The 21655-nt window shown below is 43.9% G+C and overlaps 1 protein-coding gene across 1 annotated transcript in view; it reads right to left on the bottom strand.

Moving 5' to 3' along the window:
* LOC126281718 (uncharacterized) overlaps positions 1–21655 on the bottom strand; it is a 275559-nt gene that overhangs the window by 22290 nt on the left and 231614 nt on the right. The window contains exons 3-6 of the mRNA XM_049980893.1: positions 20342–20416; positions 15607–15879; positions 9972–10238; positions 3167–3397 (exon numbers count right to left, since the gene is read on the bottom strand). Coding sequence (XP_049836850.1) covers positions 3167–3397; positions 9972–10238; positions 15607–15879; positions 20342–20416 — 846 coding nt within the window. The remainder of the gene's footprint in view (positions 1–3166; positions 3398–9971; positions 10239–15606; positions 15880–20341; positions 20417–21655) is intronic.

The following is a 21655-nucleotide window of genomic DNA, read 5'->3' as shown; positions in this document are numbered from 1 at the left end:
TCACTGAGGTTAACAATGTCGTCAGTGAATCTTATCATTGACATTCTCTCACCTTGAATTTTACTTCCACTCTCGAACCTCTATTTTATTTCCGTCATTGCTTCTTCGAAATATTAATTGAACAGTAAATTGCATCCCTGTGTTACACCTTTTTTAATCATCGGACCTCGTTCTTGTCTTCCACTGTTATTATTCCCTCTTGACTAGTGTACAATTTGTATACTACTCGTCTCTCCCTATAGAATACCCATATTATTGTCAGAATGTCGAACATCTTGTACCATTTGGCTTTGCCGAACGCTTTTTGCGGGTTGATAAATCCTATTAACATGTCTTGATTTTCCTCCAGTATTGCTTTCATTATCAATCGCAACATCATAAATGTCTCTCTGGCGCCTTTACCTTTCCTAAAGCCACACTGATCTTCATCTAGCGCACCCTCAATTATATTTTCCATTCTTCAGTATACTATTATTGTCAGCAACTTCGATGCATGAGCTGCGACTTGGATGCGTGAGCTGTTAAGCTGATTGTGTGATAATTCTCCCATTTGTCAACTCTTTCAGTCTTCGCAACTGCATGGATGATATTTTTCCGAAGGTCAGATGGTTTATCGTCAGACTTACACGTTCTACACATCAACGTGAATTGTAGTTTTGTTAGATTCCACCAATGATTATCGAAAATCTGATTAATCTTACCCATTCCTTCTGCCTTATTCGACCTTAAGTCTTCTCATAAATCTCTTGTAAATTCTGATCCTAATAGTGGGTCTTCCAAGTCCTCTATATTGACTGCTGTTTCTTGTCATCAGACAAGCCTTACGCTTTCACAGAGTCCTCCAACCTATCCGCCCTTTCCTTTGTATTTAATAGTGGAACTCCCTTTGCACTCTTAGTGTTACTGCCCTTGATTTTAATTTCACGGAAGATGTTTTGACTTTGCAATATACTGAGTCAGTCCTTCCGACAGTCATTTCTTTCCAAATTTCTTCACATTTTTCATCCAGTCTATTCACCTTAGCTTCCCTGCACCTCTTATTGACTTAATTTTCAAATGATTTCTGTATTCCTCCTTTCAACGATACACTGAAGTATTTAGCGTCATATCAGGTATTCCAATTTTTCCACTTGTGCTGTGAGTTGCCTTCAGTCGATTTCACCTTAATGTTCGCTGAATTATTTCAGTTATCAAATTAGGGTCCGACCATGCAGATACAAGATTTCCGTGATTTCTTCAAATATCTCAAGGTGAATGCCGGGATGTTTCCTTTGGAAGTGCACGTCCGATTCTCCCCATCCATGAAACGCTGGGAGCTATAGCTCCGTCTGTAATGAGGTTGGTCTCTACGGAACGTTAAACCCTAAACTTTCTTCTTCTTCCCACTACCAAGCCCAGTGACAAATATCTTTCGGCAAAGGCGGATCAATCCCTAAAGTGCCACTAAATTTACTCTGGGCTGTAATCACTGACTCAGTCTTGCTAAATTGTAACACACGAAACGCCATCTTACTTCAGAAATTCCCACATATGTCGATTCTCTAAAACTCTAGGACATGCCTGTTCAGTGAACACATATTTCCCGTCCAGCAAGGCTCCTGTTTCCTAATTACACTACTGACCATTAAAATTACTACACCAAGAAGAAATGCAGATGATAAACGGGTTTTCATTTGACAAATGTATTATACTAGAACCGACATGTGATTACATTTTCACGCAATTTGGGTGCGTAGATCCTGAGAAATCAGTAACCAGAACAACCACCTCTGGCAGTAATAACGGCCTTGATACGCCTGGGCGTTGAGACAAACAGAGCTTGGATGGCGTGTACAGGTACAGCTGCCCATGCAGCTTCAACACGAACCCACAGTTCAACAAGAGTAGTGACTGGTGTATTGTGACGAGCCAGTTGCTCGGCCACCATTGACCAGACGTTTTCAATTGGTGAAAGATCTGGAGAACGTGCTGGCCAGGGCGGCAGTCGAACATTTTCCGTATCCATAAAGGCGCGTACAGGACCTGCAAAATGCGGCTGTGCATTATCCTGCTGATATGTAGGGTTTCGCAGGGATCGAATGAAGGGTAGAGCCACGGATCGTAACACGTCTGAGATGTAACGTCCACTGTTCAAAGTCCTGCCAGTGCGAACAAGAGGTGCCCGAGACGTGTAACCAATGGCACACCATACCATCACGCAGGGTGATACATCAGTATGGCGATGACGAATACACGTTTGCAATGTGCGTTTACTGCGATGTCGCCAAACACCGATGCGACCATCATGATGCTGTAAACAGAACCTGGATTCATCCGAAAAAATTACGTTTTGCCATTCGTGCACCCACGTTCGTCGTCGAGTACACCATCGCAGGCGCTCTTGCCTATGATGCAGCGTCAATGGTAACCGTAGCCATGGTCTCCGAGCTGATAATCCATGCTGCTGCAAACGTCGTTGAACGTGCAGATGGTTGTTGTCTTGCAAACGTCTCCATCTATTGACTCAGGCATCGAGACGTGGCTGCACGATCCGTTACAGCCATGCGGATAAGATGGCTGTTATCTCGACTGCTAGTGATACGAGGCCGTTGGGATCCAGCACGGCGTTCCGTATTACCCTCCTGAACCCACCGATTCCGTATTCTACTCACAGTCATTGGAACTCGACCAACGCGAGCAGCAATGTCGAGTTTCGATAAACTGCAATCGCGATAGGCTATAATCCGACCTTTATCGATGTCGGAAACCTGATGCTACGCATTTCTCCTCCTTACACGTGGCATCACAACAACCTTTCACCAGGCAACGCCGGTCTACTGCTGTTTGTATATGAGAATTCGGTTGGAAACTTTCCTCATGTCAGCACGTTGTAGGTGTCGCCACCGGGGCCAACCTTGTATGAATGCTCTGAAAAGCTAATCATCTGCATATCACAGCATCTTCTTCCTGTGGGTTAAATTTCGCGTCTGTAGCACGTCATCTTCGTGGTGTAGCAATTTTAATGGCCAGTAGTGTATTACACCGTACAATCAGGTCATTCTTTTTGACGCACCGTGCATGTAAACACTTCTGCTAAAATGTTTGAGGGGTATCTTTGAGCCCCACGACCATTCTATCTCTCTTACCGATCCTTTTCTGGGTTGTTAGAGGAGAAGAGAGTAGTTACCTGTATGTGGAAGACAGTGTCGGGCCAGAGGGAGAGCGTGACGCAGGTGGAGTCGGTGTAGAGGTTGCCGGTGATGCCGCCGCCGTCCACCTCCCAGGTGACCAGGTACTGGTGGCCGGCGCGCCGCTGCCTCTCCGCCTCCTTGGGGGGCGCCCGCCACGACAGCTCCGCGATCACCAGCACCCCCTGGTGGATCAGCGACTGCACCCGCACCGACCACACGCCGCCCTTCTGTCGGAAGGAAACACACCGCCGCCACGGCGTCTCAAGAACCGAAGGCAGGTCAGGTCAGACACTCCTCCCACCTAAGCTAGATGAATGGTCTCGCGACATGTTCAATAAAGTGTGACGTTATCAAGCCGGAGCTCGCCATCTTATTCAAATGCCGTAAAATGGGGTGAACAGAAACAAAGACTCACTGCTGTGGGCTTGTAACATCGACCAAAAATGGCCTCGATGTGCTGGTACTGCGAACGGCTGACAGCCAGGAGAAACTACAGGTGTAGTATTTCCTGGGGTCATGCAGCTCTATTGTATGGCTGAATGATGATGGCCTCCTCGTAGGTAAAATACTCTGAACGTAAAACAGTCCCTCATTTGGATCTCTGGACGGAGACTACTCAGAAGGATGTCGTCATGAGGACAGCGTAGGATCCTAGAGCCCTTATCGCGCTTGTAGATTAGAAAATTTAAAAACGGAAGTGGATAGGCCTCAGTCACAAATAGATAGAAAATCAAACAGGGCTAATGCAGGAGTAGGTTTAATAATGAACTACAATATAGGAATGCGGGTAAGCTACTACCAACAGCATCACGAACGCATCATCGTAGCCATGATAAACACGAAGCCCACACCTTCCACGGTAGTATTAGTATATATACCATCCAGTTCTGCAGATAATGAAGAGATTGAAGAAATGTACCATGAGATAAAAGAATTTATTCATATCGTTAAGGGATAAGAAAATCAAATTGTGATGGGGGACTGGAATTAAATAGTAGGAAAAGAAAGAGAAGGAGAAATAGTAGATAAGAAGGGAAAGGAATTCAGTAGAAGACGAATGGTGAGATGAGGTAGTGAAGACAGCAGAGCATCAAATAGGCAAAAAGACAAGGTTTATTATTTATAGAGCGCAGCAGTCACTCGTACTTTTTTTCCAGGTTTTGTTTGACAAATCCCGATTTCGCCTAGTGCCTAGCCATTATCAATACACTACTTTCTAGTCTCGATGCATATCAGTTCCCTGTTGTTCGGGCATGAGTCACAGTTCTTTGAACTGACTGACGCCCGAACAACAGGGAACCGACGTGTAGGGAGACTATAAAATAGTGTATTGATAATGGCCAGGCACTAGCCGAAATCTCTATTTTCCAAATAAAACCTGAAAAAGAAATGGGACGATTGTTTGCTGCGCTCTATAGTTTATAAATCATATCACAGATGGTAAGTGCACCCACTTTCCTAATGGAAGCTAACCTAACAAAAGACAAGGCCTGCTAGATGTTATTCGATATCACAGTAGCTACTGAATTTAGCTGACGAAAGGACAAAAAAATAAAAATTCAGAAAATAAAGCAGATAAAAAGGTATACAAAGATCTAAAATAATAGCAGATAAAAGGATATACAAAGGTCTAAAAAACAGACTGACAGGAAGTGCAGGACGGCTAGATATTTGAAGCATACATCACTGAATGAAAGATAGATATCACCTACTGTAAAATTAAAGAAGCCGTAGGAGAAATGAAAGCAACTGTATAAATTTCGAGAGTCCATGTGATAAACCACTATTAAACAAAGAAGGTAAAGCTGAAAGGTGGAAGGAGTATATAGAAGGTTTATAGAAGGGAGATGAACTTGCAAGCAGTATTATAGAAAAGGAAGAGGACGTAGATGAAGATGAATGAGAGAGCAGTGAAAGACAAATATCGAACAAGGCCCTGGAGTAGGTGAAATTTAGTCACAACTACTAATAGCCTTGGGAGAGACAGCGATGACAAAACTATTCCATCTGGCGTGCAAGATTTGTGCGACATGCGAAATACTCTCAGACTTGTAGTACAATGTAATAATTCCAAAGACAGAAGGTGCTGACGTGCGTGAATATTCCTAATCATCAGTTTAATAAGTCGTGGTTGATAAATACTAAAAACTGGTAGTCGACCTCGTGGAAGATCAGTTTGCATTTCGGAGAAATTTAGAGACACGTGAGTCAGCACTCACATTACGTCTTACCTTAGAAGACAGGTTAAGGTAAGGCAAACCTGCCTGTGTAGCATTTGTAAACTTAGAGAAAAATTATGACAGTGTTGACTGGAACACTTTATTTGTAATTCTGAAGATATCAGGGCTAAAGTACAAAGAGTGAGACAGTATTTATAACCTGTATGGAAAGAAGACGGCAGTTGTAAGAGTCGATGTTCATGAAAGGGAAGCAGTGGTTGAGAAAGGAGTAAGGTGGGGTTGTACACTACCTCCGGCGTAATTAAGTCTGTATACTGCACAAGAGGTAAAGGAAAGAAAAGAAAAATTTGGAGTAGCAATTTAGATTCAGGGAGAGGAAAGGAAAACTTTGAAGTCTGCGGATAACATTGGACTGTAATTCTATCAGAGACGGCAAAGGATTTGCAGGAGGTATTTAAGGGAATGGATAGTGTCTTAAAAGGAGGATACAAGACAAACATCCACAAAATGTAGTCAAATAATATTATTTGAGTCTGAAGGTACTAGCTTAGTAAGCTAGAAACTTGAAGTAGTACATGAGATTTGTTATTTGGGAAGCAAAATAACTGAACATGGCCGAAGTAGAGAAGATATAAAATGTAGATGGTAACGGCAAGAAAGACCTTTGTTAATATCGGAAGGTATCTGTATGGAGTGTATACATGTAGGGAAGAGAAACATGGACGGTAAACAGTTTAGACAGGAGAAGAATTGAAGTCTAAGAAATGTGGTGCTACAGAACATTGAAGAAGATTAGGGAGGCAGATCGCGTAACTAATAAGGAGGTACTGAATAGAATTAGTGAGAAAACAAACCTGTGGCACAAATTTATTAAAAAGAGAGATCAGGTGATAGAACCTAACTTCCGACATAAAAATATCGCCCATTCAGCATGACGATACCAAGAGATGTGAACTAACCAGATCCAGAAGGATGAGTTGCAGTAGTTATTCGAAGGTAAGGCTTGAACCGCATATAGCATGAAGAGGTGCATCATCCAGTCTTCGTAATGAAGACCACTACAAGAACAGAAACTAAGGTGTGAACATGAACAGAAACAAACATCCAAGAAAATTCAGTGCTACTGTGTTGAGAGACAAACGGGAATATCGTTCAACCTACCGTTTTCCCTACGTTGGTGGTTAGTAAGCTAGTCTAACGGGAAATTATGAATTTAAAATGTGTGAAATCTTATTGGACTTAACTGCTAAGGTCATCAGTCCCTAAGCTTACTGACTACTTTACCTAAATTATCTTAAGGACAAACACACCACCCATGCCCGAGGGAGGACTCGAACCTCCGCCGGGAGCAGCTGCACAGTCCCTGCCTGCACCGCAACAGACCGCTCGGCTAATCCCGCGCGGCTATGACTGACAGAGACGGCTAGAGCGTGGAGCTGCTGGTGGGCTATGCATGACGTCTTTCCTAGTCTCTGTTTCCTAATTGTTCTTGGCACCAGCCCAGACCACCCTGACCGGCTAGTGTGTTGTACAATCCAGGGCCCCCAGTCTTATCAGGGCTATCGAGCGCGAAATGGAAACCATAGGGAAAATCAAAACTATGTTATTTGCAACGTTTAGCTGCACCTTCCAGTTACTTCTCCACATAATCCCGTCTCCGATTTAGACATCTGTCGTACTGCTGTGCACACTTTCCAATAACAATGTCAAAAAAAGGCAGGTACCTGTGTTTTCCGCCAATTCTTTCTGCTGGTCTGCAGCTCGTTGTCTGCAATACGCGATTTGTGCCAAAATACTGTCCCCGTAGCCAACGGCTCTTATGGGAAGAGAGATAAAAATCAGATTGTCCCAAGTCTGGGCTGTATGGTGCGTGATCAAACACAATTGCAAACGCTGCAGCGTGGGACCGTGCACCGTCACGAAGAAGGACAATCCATGATGACAACATTCGTCTTCACTTGCTCTGAATTGTCCTTCGTAGGCGAGTTCCTCGAACCGCCTAATCCACTCGTTAAAGAAAATCAACGGTTGATGCTCTTTTCCTTCTTAACTGCTTACAACATGAACGTCGTGTTCAAAGTTCCTGCACCACCGCCGCACGTTGCTGTCACGGATGACGGATACACCATGTGTGCTCCATGAAATGAGCATTAAGAAATCCAATGACAGCCCGCACTCGGTACTTGGCAACATCTTTACGTGCTCACTGTGCCCTCAGAACTGAAAAGTGCGAGGTCAGGCGACCGAGGGCGTACTACAGACGGTGCGCAACATATCTGTCCAAACTTTCATCGGATTCCCGCTGAGATTTTAACTTTGCGACCGACTTGAGCGAAGCCCTCTTACACCGAGAGCAAAATATTTGAAAAATCTTTGTTCCATTTCAAACACTCTCTTTGGACGTAATCATTCCTAGATAGTCCTGAAGTTGCCACACCGCTAGTGTACATGAGTAATATTTCATCCGGTGCATTATTCTTTATATTGATGCGTATGTTACGCACTTTCATCTACATCTGCATGGATACTCTACAAATCACACTTAAGTTACTGGTATCGGGTTCATCGAACCATCTTCACAATAATTATCCATTATTCCAGTGCGCGGTAGAAAACGGCCGCCTATTCGTTTCCGTGAGAGGTCTCATTTCCCTTCTTTTGTTATGATGATCGTAGCTCTCTATGTCGGCCGGCGTCAACAAAGTGTTTTCGAATTTGGAGGAGAAAGTTGGTGATTGAAATTTCGTAAGGAGAGTCCGCCACAAAGAAAAACGCCTTTGTTTTAATTATGTCGATCCAAATCCTGTATCACGTAAGTAGCACTCTCTCCGCTATTTCGCGATAATAACGTGCTGCTCTTATTTGAACTTTCTCGCTGTACTCCGTTAAACTTATCTGGTATGGATCCCAGAGTGCGTAGCAGTACTTGGTTCAAATGGCTCTGTGGTCATCAATCCCCTTGAACTTAGAGCTACTTAAACCTAACTAACCTAAGGACATCACAAACATCCAAGCCCGAGGCAGGATTCGAACTTGCGACCGTAGCGGTAGCGCGGTTTCAGACTGATGCGCCTAGGACCACTCGGCCACTCCGGCCGGCGCAGCAGTACTCCTAAACAGAGCGGACAAGCGTAATGTAGGCAGTCTAGTAGATCTGATACATTTTGTACATGTTCTACCAATAAACGCAGTCTTTGATTTGCCTTCCCCACAAAATTTTCAATGTCTTCTATCCAATTTAAGTTATTCTCGACTGTAATTCGTACGTATTTAGTTGAATTTATGGTCTTTATATTTGACTGATTTACCGTGTAAGCGAAGTTCAACGGATTCCTTTTAGCACCCACGTGGATGAGCTCAAATTTTTCGTTATTTGGGCTGGCCGCGGTGGTCTCGCGGTTCTAGGCGCGCAGTCCGGAACCGTGCGACTGCTACAGTCGCAGGTGCGAATCCTGCCTCGGGCATGGATGTGTGTGACGTCCTTAGGTTAGTTAGGTTTAAGTAGTTCTAAGTTCTAGGGGACTAATGACCACAGCAGTTGAATCCCATAGTGCTCAGAGCCATTTGAACCTTTTTTTTTCGTTATTTGGGGTTGATTGACAATTTTTGCAGCATTCTGATATCTCTTCTCAATCGTTTTACAGTTTGTTTTGGGCTTCTGGTGAATTTATTAGACGATAAACGGCAGCATCATCTCCAAACAACCTAAGACGGCTGTTCAGCTTGTCTCCCAAATCGTTTATATAGACACGGAACCACAGAGGGCCTATAGCATTACCTTGGGGAACATCAGAAATCACTCCTATTATACTCGATAACATTTCGTCACTTACTACGAAATGAGACAAAATCGGGAATCCAGTAGCATAAGTGAGATGATAAGTAGGCAATGTCACTACAAGCCGCTTGTTTGGTACAATGTCGAAAGCCTATTGGAAATCTAGAAATACGGAACAATTTGAAATGCAATGTCAATAGGAATCAACACTTCGTGTGAGTTGCGTTTCACAAGAACGCTGTTTTCTAAATCGATTAGGTTAGATTATTTGGGGGCGGAGAAAAGACAGCGAGGTCATAGGTCTCGATGGGTTAGGGAAGGACGAGGAAGGAAGCCGGCCGTGCCATTTCAAAGGAACCATCCCGGCATTTGCCTGGAGCGATTTAGGGAAATCACGGAAAACCTAAATCAGGATGGCCGGACGCGGAATTGAACCGTCGTCCTCCCGAATGCGAGTCTAGTGTGCTAGCCACTGTACCACCTCGCTCGGTTTCTAAATCAAGGTTGACTGTGTGTCAATAGACAGTTCTCTTCGAGGTAATTAATAACGTTCGAAACAATATTATATTCCTAAATCCTGCTGCATACCGACGTTAATAATGCGGGCCTGCAGTTTAGTGGATTACTCCTACTACCTCTTTTGAATATTGGTGTGACCTGTGCAACATTCCAGTCTTTGGGTACGGATATTTCGTCGTGCGAGCGGTTGTATATGACAGTCATCTATGGAGCATGCTTTGAAAGGAACCTAATCGGTATAGAGCCTGGAACGGGAGAGTTGATGTAAAGGTGGAAAGCGATAGAGATCGATATGAACTACAGAGGAGTGTCAGAGGGGGCTACCTCCTCCGGCAGCACCCAGCCGGCGGGCGCGGCCACGAGTCCCGACCCGAGCGCGGCTGCGCCGCCGCTCAGCGTGGCGGCCACGGCGGCGGCGGCGGCGGCGGCGTCGGCGTCGGCGTCAGCCGCGGGCTGTCGGGCGCCCGCGGGCGTGTAGACGGTGCGCAGGCCGCCCGGGTCCACCACCAACACGCGCGCAGAGCCCGCCGCCACCTGCCGCGGCTCCGAGGCGCCCGGCGCCGCGGGCAGCCGCGCCCTGCGCTCCAGCGTCTGCAACAGACCAACGGGACGCGCCGTCAGCGCAGCCACACCGTGACGTCCGTAACTGCTCTGTTACCAGTTCCATTCACTGCCGACTACCTGGCTTATTGCCCGGTGCTGCCCACCTATGTTGACTCCACTTTCACTCCCAAAGCCGCCAGTAGAGAATAAATGTCATCGTGACTGTCACCGATCAGCAGACGACTCCGGAGGTCTCTGACTATGGCACAGTCATCTTTGAATATTTCAGCGTCACTATGTCACTCGCTTATCTCAGAGGTGATAAAACAGACCTTCTTAACTGGAAAACTATGAGAGAGCTTTCGCAATTGCAACCGGTCATCGTAAACTGCGCTCCACGACATTTCGACTGGACACCTGCGGTTCGTCTGGAGATGAGCCACGAAGACTAATGGCTCATCTGAAGATGACTAGCAGCTGTCCAGTCGAAATATCTTCAAACATTTAATTTTCAGGGATAATTTTAAATTTAACAATGATGAGACTAATGCTGACATCCACAAAAAACATCCTCGGCTGTGGACAGTCACATTTCTCCACCGTCTTCGACAACCGAGGACGCTCAGCCTGGATTTGGACCAAAAATATTCATCAGAGAAGCTATCATTGTACTCAAGAGTTTGCTACACAAGTTAGAATGAAATAGTGAAGCTTACATACCATTGTTTAATCTGTAAAAGGCATATGACAGAAATTACTGGGAAAAACTCCTGACGATCTTGAAAGATAGGCAGTTACACTGTAAAGGTAGAAAAACTGTATTAAAAATACCGAAAATCAAAGTATGGGAACACAAATTATTAAAAAACTAGAAACCCGCCTCGACTGCGTAAAAAGCACCTAGTGTTAACCTAGGTTTCGGCGTAGACGACTACACCTTCTTCAGAACAATAAAACACACAAGTGCCTAAGACCTTCGTCAATGATTAAAACAACACCATAGCTAAACATTTATACAGGAAAAAAAGGAAAACACAAACAGTACATATGTACAAAGTCAAAACCACTACTTAATGGTGTACGCTCCACCTCACACCGGCCTGTGTTCGATGGGCCATGCCCCGCCATAAACTACAGCTACAAATGGTCGCTCACTTACAAGCCTAACCCCCTACCTACGCACATGCGCAAGAGAAGGGAAGTTACTTGAATGCGCATGCCCATACGAATACGTGAAAGTTTATACATGGGTCGTGGCTAATTCTTTGGATCTCACTTTAACTGTGGTTGACAACCGCCTTAAATTTGATATTTTTCGGAAGAATACGTTTTCCGACAATATTATACCTGCAGACACGGCTCATCCGTACGCCCATACGATGGCATTTTTTCATTCTAATATTCACAGGGTTACAGCTATCCCTCTTGCGTGCGCTGATTGGCGAGCTCGGTTGGTCAAGCTGTTCAACTTCTTTCTATTTTCCTAATTTCTTTTTACGATGAAGGTGACTTTAGCCCGCTGAACACCTCACGCTTCATCCCTATATCTTTATTACCACGACGTCTTTAGATTACGTCTTCTCAGCCCCCCTCCCCCAAGGTCAACTATTGGCTTTAGGAATAGTTTTTAAGAGTTCCTCCTGTTGTCATATGTAACTTCATATATGTATCTTTCCTAGCATAAGCAACCGTGTGCGGTTATTTTTAAGCTTCATCCCCTTTTCAGCTCGTCACTTATTCTGTCCATTCTATTTTTTTTTTTTTTTTTTTTTTTTTTTTTTTTTTTTTTGCATGCGCATTCAAGTAACTTCCCCTGACTTGCTCATGTGCATAGATAGCGGGTCAGGCTTGTAAGTGAGCGACTGTTTGTAGCTGCAGTTTATGGCGGGTCATGGCCCATCGAACATAGGCCGGTGTGAGGTGGAGCGTACACCAATAAGTTAAGTAGTGGTTTTGACTTTGTACATATGTACTGTTTGTGTTTTTCTTTTTTCGTTTATAAACGTATAGCTATGGTGTTCTTTTAACCATTGACAAAGGTCTCCTTAGGCACTTGCGGGTTTTACTGTTCTGAAGAAGGTGTAGTTATATACGCTGAAACCTAGGTTAACACTAGCTGCTTTTTACGCAATCGAGGCGGGTTTCTAGTTTTTTAATATATTAACCAACGATTGCTGACACGCTGCGATGTTGAAGGTTCTTGAACACACATTATTTCAAAACAGCTGAGCACAATATTAGAAAAAAGGTAAGACATCATCACAACAGGTTTCGGACAACATCAGCCATCTTCAGATACTATGGGTGGTATTTGGTGATCAAATCCTCACGCATTGTCAAGTAAACACAATAGAGGAAATTAGTTCAGTCGACAATGCATGAACCTTTGTTCACCAAAAACCCTCAAACCTCCTGAAGGTGGCTATTTTAGGCCGAAATGTGTTGCGATAATGTCTTAAAAAATTTATTGTGTCATAAATAAACGAAATTTTGTAGTAATCGTTTTTTATGGAATTCCCATTCTCTGAATAAGGTTTGCTGAGGATATTACCTTAATAGCTAATGGTGAAACCGTATGCAAAATATAATTTCTAAATTTTCTAAAATTATTAAGCAACATGAACTTAAAATTAATTGTCAAAACTTTTATAGTAAGCAACAAGAAATGATAAATCGCCTGACATCCAGATTGAGGGAAATAAAAAAACAATGTTCAAAAATTTTGGTTTTACTTACAGTACACATCAGATGCATCATGCAATTTAGAAAACGACTGCAATACCTAAACGCTCTTTCAGTGAATAAACACACCTACGTGTGAATAAGTCTTTTAGTGTACAAAGGAGAAAACACCATTCAAAATATTCAACTGGAGTGTGCTCCTGTATCGATGCGACAACTGACAGCTAACAGAAAGCGCTTCGAAGTCACGGTAATATAGCTTTAGAGAAGACTAAAAAGGACCAGCTACGCGGTTCTGAAAGAGAACAATAAACAGCGAATCCTCGTAATAACCATGAAAAAAAGGAAAAAGGAACTTCTGCGACATTTATTGAATTATAATAGCGTTGTAATACAGATACTGGCACGGCAGATATTGGCAAACAGAACCAAAGAGGCGCCAAGAAAGGGAACAGCTGAACATCTACTGACGACGACGAAATGCCAAAATTAAAAAGAAATGAAGAGAACAACAAAAAGCATGGAAGAAGTGTTTCAGCGACAAGGGATAGCCTTCAGATTTAGAAGATGGTAATGCCATTCTCTTCTAAGCTCCATAACCCCGACAACCATACCTATTGGTCAACTGTCATAAGAACTGTTACTTTTTAGCGACCAAACCTAAGCTAACTTCAAACACCAGGGCTTCGGTCACTTTTTTTTATGTCACCCCTTCCTGTACCACCGGAACCCTTAAGTCGCTTTAGGTACCCTACCTTCACATTATGTTTTTGTAGATAGTAAGTGGCATGTGTTGCAAGGTTGCTATTTTGCGAGACCTCTCTCACATATTTGACTGTGGGAATCACAATATTCTCCTAGATAAATTGACGTTTTGTGCGATTGATAGTATAGCCAACCAATGGATAATGTCAAATCCAACGAAAAGAATCCAGAAAGTTGTGCTTAGCAATTCAAGCAATAATACTGCAATCAGTCCAAGCATATGTGCAGAAACAGAAGAAACGGTAAACAAAGTTCTTTACTGACTGGCCTCCTACGAGTGGCCTCGCGATCAGTTTTAAAAAGACACGAGGTATTCAGTTCCGTATATCTACAGGTACTATACCAATGATAAGGGTAATAAATAATAATAATAAACAGGGTTGAAATTTAAAAATTCTTCGCGGTCCATATTGATGAGAATTTAAATTGGGTAAAACACATTTAGGAACACCTAAAACAACTTAGCTACATTTGCAGTTAGAATGATTTTAAATCTCGGGGAGGGACATATTTTGGATATTTTCATTGAATAATGTCATATTTTATAATGATCCGGGGTAACTCATCTTTAAGAAAGAAAGTCTCCACCGCGCAAAAACGTGCTGTAAGAATAATATGTGGTGCTCGCCACGATCACCTTGTAGAGACCTGTTTAAGTTGTTATTCCCTCATGACCTATGTTGTAAATAACCCACTACAGTTCAAAACAAACAATGAGTTACATAATTGCAATACCACAAGGAAACATGAGATTCATTACTCGACATTGTCTTTAGAACAAAGAGGGGTGCACAATGCTGAAACAAACAATTTGGGAAAATTATCCAGTAATGAAACATCTGACAGCAAAGTAAAACCCAATAACAAACTGACAAAATTTCTCTCTGACAGCTCCTCCTATTCCGTAGGGAAAAAAGCATATAATCGCATGTACAAATTAATTAGCGATGTAGATGTAAAATGACTCATTCCACATCATTACGGTCTACAGTGAAAAATGACCCATGGAACACGTAACTGACGAACTTAAACTCCCCTATCCTCAACCCCCCTCCATTTCACTCGTGTAATCCGATAGCTGCTACACGTATCCTTATCTCATACTGCCTTTTTCCGGATAATAAGGCATGTGTGTTCCTAGATCGTGGAATTAATTGAACCTCTTCAACATTAAGTAGCCAAACCCAAATAAACTATCGTAAAACTGGGAAATTTTCTGACTGATGCATCAGTTTGTGACAACAACGCGCTCCCGCTTTTTATTTTTAAGTGTTATAACTCGGGTCTACATACAGTATACAGCTCTCTGCTGCAGTGCGTTCTTGGACATTCCTGTCGTTAGAGAGGAAAGCTACAAGTACGTGCGTTACACTTGAGTTCAAAGTCATTTTGTTTGGAGATGCAAAAACGTGGATTTTAATTCCTACTCCGAATTTTTCTTTTGTTTCCTTTACTGCTTGCTCAGTATACAGATTGAATAACGTCGGGGATAGGCTACAACCCTGTCTCACTCCCTACCCAACCACTGCATACCTTCCATGCCCCTCGACTCTTATAACTGTCATCTGGTTTATATACAAATTGTAAATAGACTTTCACTCCCTGTATTTTACCCCTGCCAGCTTCAGAATTTGAAAGTGAGTACTCCAGTCAGCATTGTCAAAAGCTTTCTCCAAGTCTACAAAAGCTAAAAACGTAAGTTTGCCTTTCCTTAATCCATCTTCTAAGATAAGTCGTAGGGTCAGTATTTAAACAGTATGTAATAAAAATAATAAAACTCAATAACTGTTATTTGCTGCAACGTGTCCCCCCCCCCCAAAAAAAAATAGTTACTGTTGAAATAGCTTTGACATACTCTTTTATGTAACAGTAAGTATGCCAACACTGTAAACTGTAAAGGTACTTGTTGACGTAAGAAAGGGCCCAGAGACTGCAGGAAGTAGACAGATGACAGAGAGTGGCGACTGACCTGGGTGACCTGGGCCCAGCGCGCGGTGTCGTTGGGGCGCCACATGACGACGTAGACGAGCCTGCCGGCGTCGGCGTCGGCGTCGGCGCCCGCCCCTGCTCCTGCTCCAGCTCCAGCTCCTGCGCGCGGCGGCCGCGGCCAGCGCAGCTCGAAGCCCAGCACCACCAGCAGGTCGGCGGCGCTCGTCTCGCGCACCGGCTGCAGCTGGCGCTGCTGCTGCGGCGACGCCCGGAACTCCGCGAAGAAGCGGCACGCCGCCCGGCAGCCCGGGAACTGCTCCACCGGCAACACACAACACCTTCCGTATACACCCTCTCCGACTCATCGCACAACAAACAATTTCCAAGCAAAAACACAAATCACTAATATCATGGCATTTTTGCACTGAGGTGACAAAAGTCATGTGATACCTCGCAATATCGTGTCGGATCTCCGTTTTGGCAACGTTGAACGTTGAAGGTCCCCTGCAGAAATACTGACCCATGCTGCCGGTGGGGCATTTTTTGCAAGAACTGACCTCATGATTATGTCCTCCAGATGTTCGATAGGATACATTTTGGGCGATCTGGGTAGCCAAATGAATGGCTCTGACTGCCCACATCGTTATTAAAACCTATTACAATACTGGCCATTAAAATTGCTACACCAAGAAATGCAGATGATAAACGGGTATTCATTGGACACATATATTATACTAGAACTGACATGTGATTACTTTTTCACGCATCTTTGGATGCATAGATCGTGAGAAATCAGTACCCAGAACAACCACCTCTGGCCGTAATAACGGCCTTGATACGCCTGGGCATTGAGTCAAACAGAGCGTGGATGGCGTGAACAGGCCCATAGAGCTTCAACACGATACCACAGTTCATCAAGAGTAGTGAATGGCGTATTGTGACGAGCCAGTTGCTCGGCCACCATTGACCAGACGCTCTCAATTGGTGAGAGACCTGGAGAATGTGCTGTCCACAGCAGCAGTCGAACATTTTCTGTATCCAGAAAGGCGCGTACAGGACCTACAACACGCGGTAGTGCATTATCCTGCTGAAATGTAGGGTTTCGCAGGGATCGAATGAAGGGTAGAGACACGGATCGTAACACATCTGTAATGTGACGTCCACTGTTCAAAGTGCCGTCAATGTGAAAAAGAGGTGACCCAGACGTGTAACCAATAGCACCCCATACCATCACGCCGGGTGATACGCCAGTATGACGATGACGAATATACCCTTCCAATGTGCGTTCACCGCGATGTCGCCAAACACGGATGCGACCATCATAATGCTGTAAACAGAACCTGGATTCATCCGAAAAAATTACGTTTTGCCATTCGTGCACCCAGGTGCGTCGTTGAGTACACCATCGCAGGCGCTCCTGCCTGTGATGCAGCGTCAAGGGTAACCGCAACCATGGTCTCAGAGGTGATAGTCCATGCTGCTGCAAACGTCGTCTAACTGTTCATGCAGATGGTTGTCGTCTTGCAACCGTCCCAATCTGTTGACTCCGGGATCGAGTCGTGGCTGCAAAATCCACTACAGCAATGGGGATAAGATGACTGTCATCTCGACTACTAGTGATACGAGGCCGTTGGGATCCAGCACGGCGTTCCGTATTACCCTCCTGAACCCACCGATTCCATATTCTGCTAACAGTCATTGGATGTCGGCCAACGCGAGCAGCAATGTCGTAATACGATAAACCGCAATCGCGATATGCTACAATCCGACCTTTATTAAAGTCGGAAACGTGATGGTACGCATTTCTCCTCCTTACACGAGGCATCACAACAACGTTTCAGCAGGCAACGCCGGTCAACTGCTGTTTGTATATGAGAAATCGGTTGGAAACTTTCCTCAAGTCAGCACGTTGTAGGTGTCGCCACCGGCGCCAACCTTGCGTGAATCTTCTGACAAGCTAATCATTTGCATATCTCAGCATTTTCTTCCTCTCTGTTAAATTTCGCGTCTGTAGTAAGTCATCTTCGTGGTGTAGCAATTTTAATGACCAGTAGTGTAAGAATAATTGTGGTGCATTGTCATCCATAAAAATCTGTTATTTGTTTAGCAATCTGAATGACACCAAATCGTTCCAGACAGCCGAATATAACAATTTCCCTCTAATGGTGGGTTAAATTACACCAGGGGACCCAGTCCATTCCATGCAAACACAGCTCGCAGTATTATAGAGCCACCACCAGCTTACACAGTGCTAAGACCCATGGTTTTATGGGATCTGTGCCTCATTCGGACATCTCTTACCAACTGGAATCAGGACTCATCTGACCTAGCCCCGGTTTTCCAGTAGTCTACTGCCCAATGTATATGGTCGCGAAGCCGGGAGGGGTGCTGCAGGACTAGTAACGCCAAATTTCGCCACACTGTCCAAACACATATGTTCGTCTACTTTCCATATTGATTTCTGTGGTTATATCAAGCGATGTTTCTTGTGTGTTAGCAATGACAGCACTACGCAGATGCCACTGGTCTCGGTCGTTAAGTGAAGACCGTCGGCCGCTGTGGTGTCCGTCATGAAACGTAATACCTAAAATCGGGTATTCTCGGCACTCTCTGGACACTATGATCACGAATTATTAACTTCGCTAACGATTGCCAGAAAGGAATGTGACATGCACCTAGGTCCAATTACCAATCCGCGTTCCAAGTTCGTTAAATCTCGTCGCCAGCCATTACCACGCCGGAAACCGTTTCGCATAAATCACATGAGTAGAATTCACAGCTTCTTCTACTCATTGCCCTTTAACACGGATCACCCGAAACATTATGACCACTGCCTACAGCGACGATGGATTCCGCCTTGGGGACGTTGCGGCTACATGACAGGATGCAAGCAGAGCAGACACGGAAGGAATATCACCCTAGCGAAGATATGGGTTGCAAATGACGAAATCCATTGAGACCAGCAGTTTTGACAAAGGACAGATTATTATTACACAGAGCCTTTGAACGAGTATCTGTAAAACGGCGAAGCTGGTCGAATTTTCACGTGTTACTGTCGTGAGCATCTACGGAAAGAAGTAGAAGAACAGTCAAACTACCAATAGGCGCTAATTACTTGGACGTCCACGACTGTTCACAGAACGTGGAGTTCGGAACCTGGTCTGCTTTATAAACTAGAGCAGATGGTGATCTGTACCATCTCTGCCGAAAGAGCACAACGCTGGTGCACGCAGAAGTGTTTTGGAGCACGCCGTTCATGGTACATTGTTGAACATGAGCTCCGTAGCAGACCACCCCTACGTGATTACATTTTGGCTCAACGATATTGTCAATTACGATTGCAGTGGGCATGGAACCATCGTGATTCGACGGTCGCTCATTGAAAACGTTTCGGCTCTTCGGGCGAATCACAGTTTTACTACACTGGGTCGACGGTCTTCTCCACAAACTCCGTAATCGAGGGGAACGGCGGCTCGAAAAGTGCAGCGCTACACGGACGCAGGCTGGTGGGAGCAGTATTTTGCTAAGGGAGACATTCTCCTGTGCCTGCATGGGACCTGTGGCAGTAATCGAAGACAAGCTGAAAGCTGCGAACCACATCCATCCCTTCACACTTGATTCCTTCCCCGACGGCGATATCATCGCTCAGCAGTATAATTCATCGTGTTTCGGAGCCAGACCTGTGGTACAGCGGTTAGAGAAGCATCAGAGTGAACTCACGTTGATGTCTCAGGGACCAAATTCACTTGATGTTAATCCTGTGAAACCCATCTGCGCCGTTATCGGGCGCCATCAACGGCCGGTTATTTACACACAATACAGAACCTGCACGTAGACATCTAATGCTACATACCTCCAAAAACCTGCTAACAAACTATCGGATGCCTTATACGCTGAATTAGTGATGCATTTCGTTCAAAAGACGAACAAACAAGTTATTAAGCAGGTGGTCATAATGTTTCGGCTCATCAATATATACCTTGTGTACGGGATACTGCCTCCACCTGTACATGTGTATACCTTTATCCAGTGACTTTTGTCACCTCAGTGTATATTAATAAGATTAATAATTCTGGTTCGCCACAAATACAGATAAACTCAAGCGAAAATAAGAACCTCATCGAGCAAGCTTAAAAGGAGGCCTGGAAATCCATTAACATGTGGCAGAAATAATGATTAACCAGCACATCGAAAAAACGGTACGAATTAACTGTGAATGCGTATAACCAGAAGACGAAAGAAGGAAGATTAGGGTTTAAAATCCTTTCGATACCATGGTCATTAGTGACAGAGCCCATGCTAGGAATGATTCAAGGACGGGGGATGAGATTGAGCATCCCTTTCAAAGGAACCATCCCGGTATTTGCAATTTAGGGAAATCATGGAAAACATAAATTTCTCACTACTGAGTCCTAGTGATATACACGTAGTGGATGATCTAGAAGTTAAAGAGTCTTTGGTCCGAAGAGAAGCGTTCAACACCGGCTTGAGACCTCTTCTTTAACGACGTCAGAGTGCCTGCACACTGGTGAGGTTCGACCTCAGAAAGCAGGTACAAGGAGTTCGTGCCACACAGCTGTTCTGCAACTCTAGTTTCATGCAGTCCATCTTATGTCTTGTAATATCTTATAATCTATAACATCCTATTATCTACTTATATGGTTCGTGATGTTTAATTACATCGTGTCTATTGGACATCAACCCTTTCCATCGTTCACACGGTGTACGCAGTTTCATCAGTAAAAGTGTGGTGCAGACAGGTATGAGATACTTACGCATGACGTCTTCTCAGAACACATGCTGCTCCAGATCGACCAATTGGCGTGCAACATCTCGCAGTTCTGCCAGCACTGAAACAGAAAAGATAGAATACTGTAACTCGCAGATATTTCATAGAGTTTAAATAGAGCTTTTTTATTCGCCTGCTCATGTTATTTATCTTATAGCTCCTATCCCAGCAGGTATCATCTGTAACTACTGAAATAGATAAAAGTCGCAAAACAGACACATTTGCCGCCAGTGCTCCTGTTCACTGAGTGAATATACAATCCGTCTGTTCGATTGGGATGGTCTTTGAAATTACATAAGCCATTTGCCCCCTACACACCGTCGCTGGAAAATGGAAATAAAGGTTGCTAAACATGTTTTAGTGGCTAATATCGACTTCCACAGAGCTGACATTTTAACAATAAAGCAACTCTGTTATACAAATTTTAAAGAATTTTTAATTATTCGCTTACATCAATTTTACCCCCTTCAAAAAAGTCCCAATAAGAAGTTTTACAATCCCCAAAGCACCTCTGTGAAACAGTCTCAGGAGTAACTTCTAGCACGCTTCATTCCCTTCCACGTCCATTTCGAGTGTGTCCTCTGTCCATAAGGGCCTTGATGTCGACAGGACGTTAAACCCTAATATTCCTTCTTTCATCTTCTGTTTTGCAATTGACAGCACTTGTCTAGCTTTTTTCGACCATGGCCATCTAGAAAGCTTCAATTAGCACGCCTCAGCCATTGTTTCATCACTTGTTACGACACGTTTAACTAATTACGTTGGTTAGGTGTATAAGTTCGTGGCATTTTTGAGTAAGGATAATAAACATGACACAGTCAAGTCGTTTAAATATCTGGACATAACTCTGCAAAGCGATATGAAGTGGAACGAGCATGTGAAAACTGGTAGAGAAGGCGAATTGTCGACTTCGGTTTATTGAGATAATTTTAGGAAAGAGTGGTTCACCTGTAAACGAGACCGCATATAGTGTAAGCAGTCTGTTTATATATTTGTACGTTGGCAGCACGATACACTGGATTAATGTCACTGACTGCGTTCTGCACCCTCGCTAAGAAACTCTGTAGCTGGACGGACTTGCTGTTAAGAGTTAATAGTTAGCGGTGTTGGACATTAGCAGTGTTAACGAGAGCAAACGGATTGGACGAGTGTCCTTCTCTGAGATATTGTATGTGTTGGGCATGGGTTGTAGAATGATGATGGATGTATCTGCTAATGCTTGGAAAATGGAATTGTTGAAGATTATATAATTTCTAGAACTGGATGTCAAATGATTAAGGTAAAATCTGCTAAATACATT

This window comes from Schistocerca gregaria, chromosome 7 (genome assembly GCF_023897955.1).
Source record: "Schistocerca gregaria isolate iqSchGreg1 chromosome 7, iqSchGreg1.2, whole genome shotgun sequence".
NCBI lineage: Eukaryota > Metazoa > Arthropoda > Insecta > Orthoptera > Acrididae > Schistocerca > Schistocerca gregaria.
The sequence above is the reverse complement of the archived record's forward strand: the minus strand, read 5'-3'. Positions and strand labels throughout refer to the sequence as shown.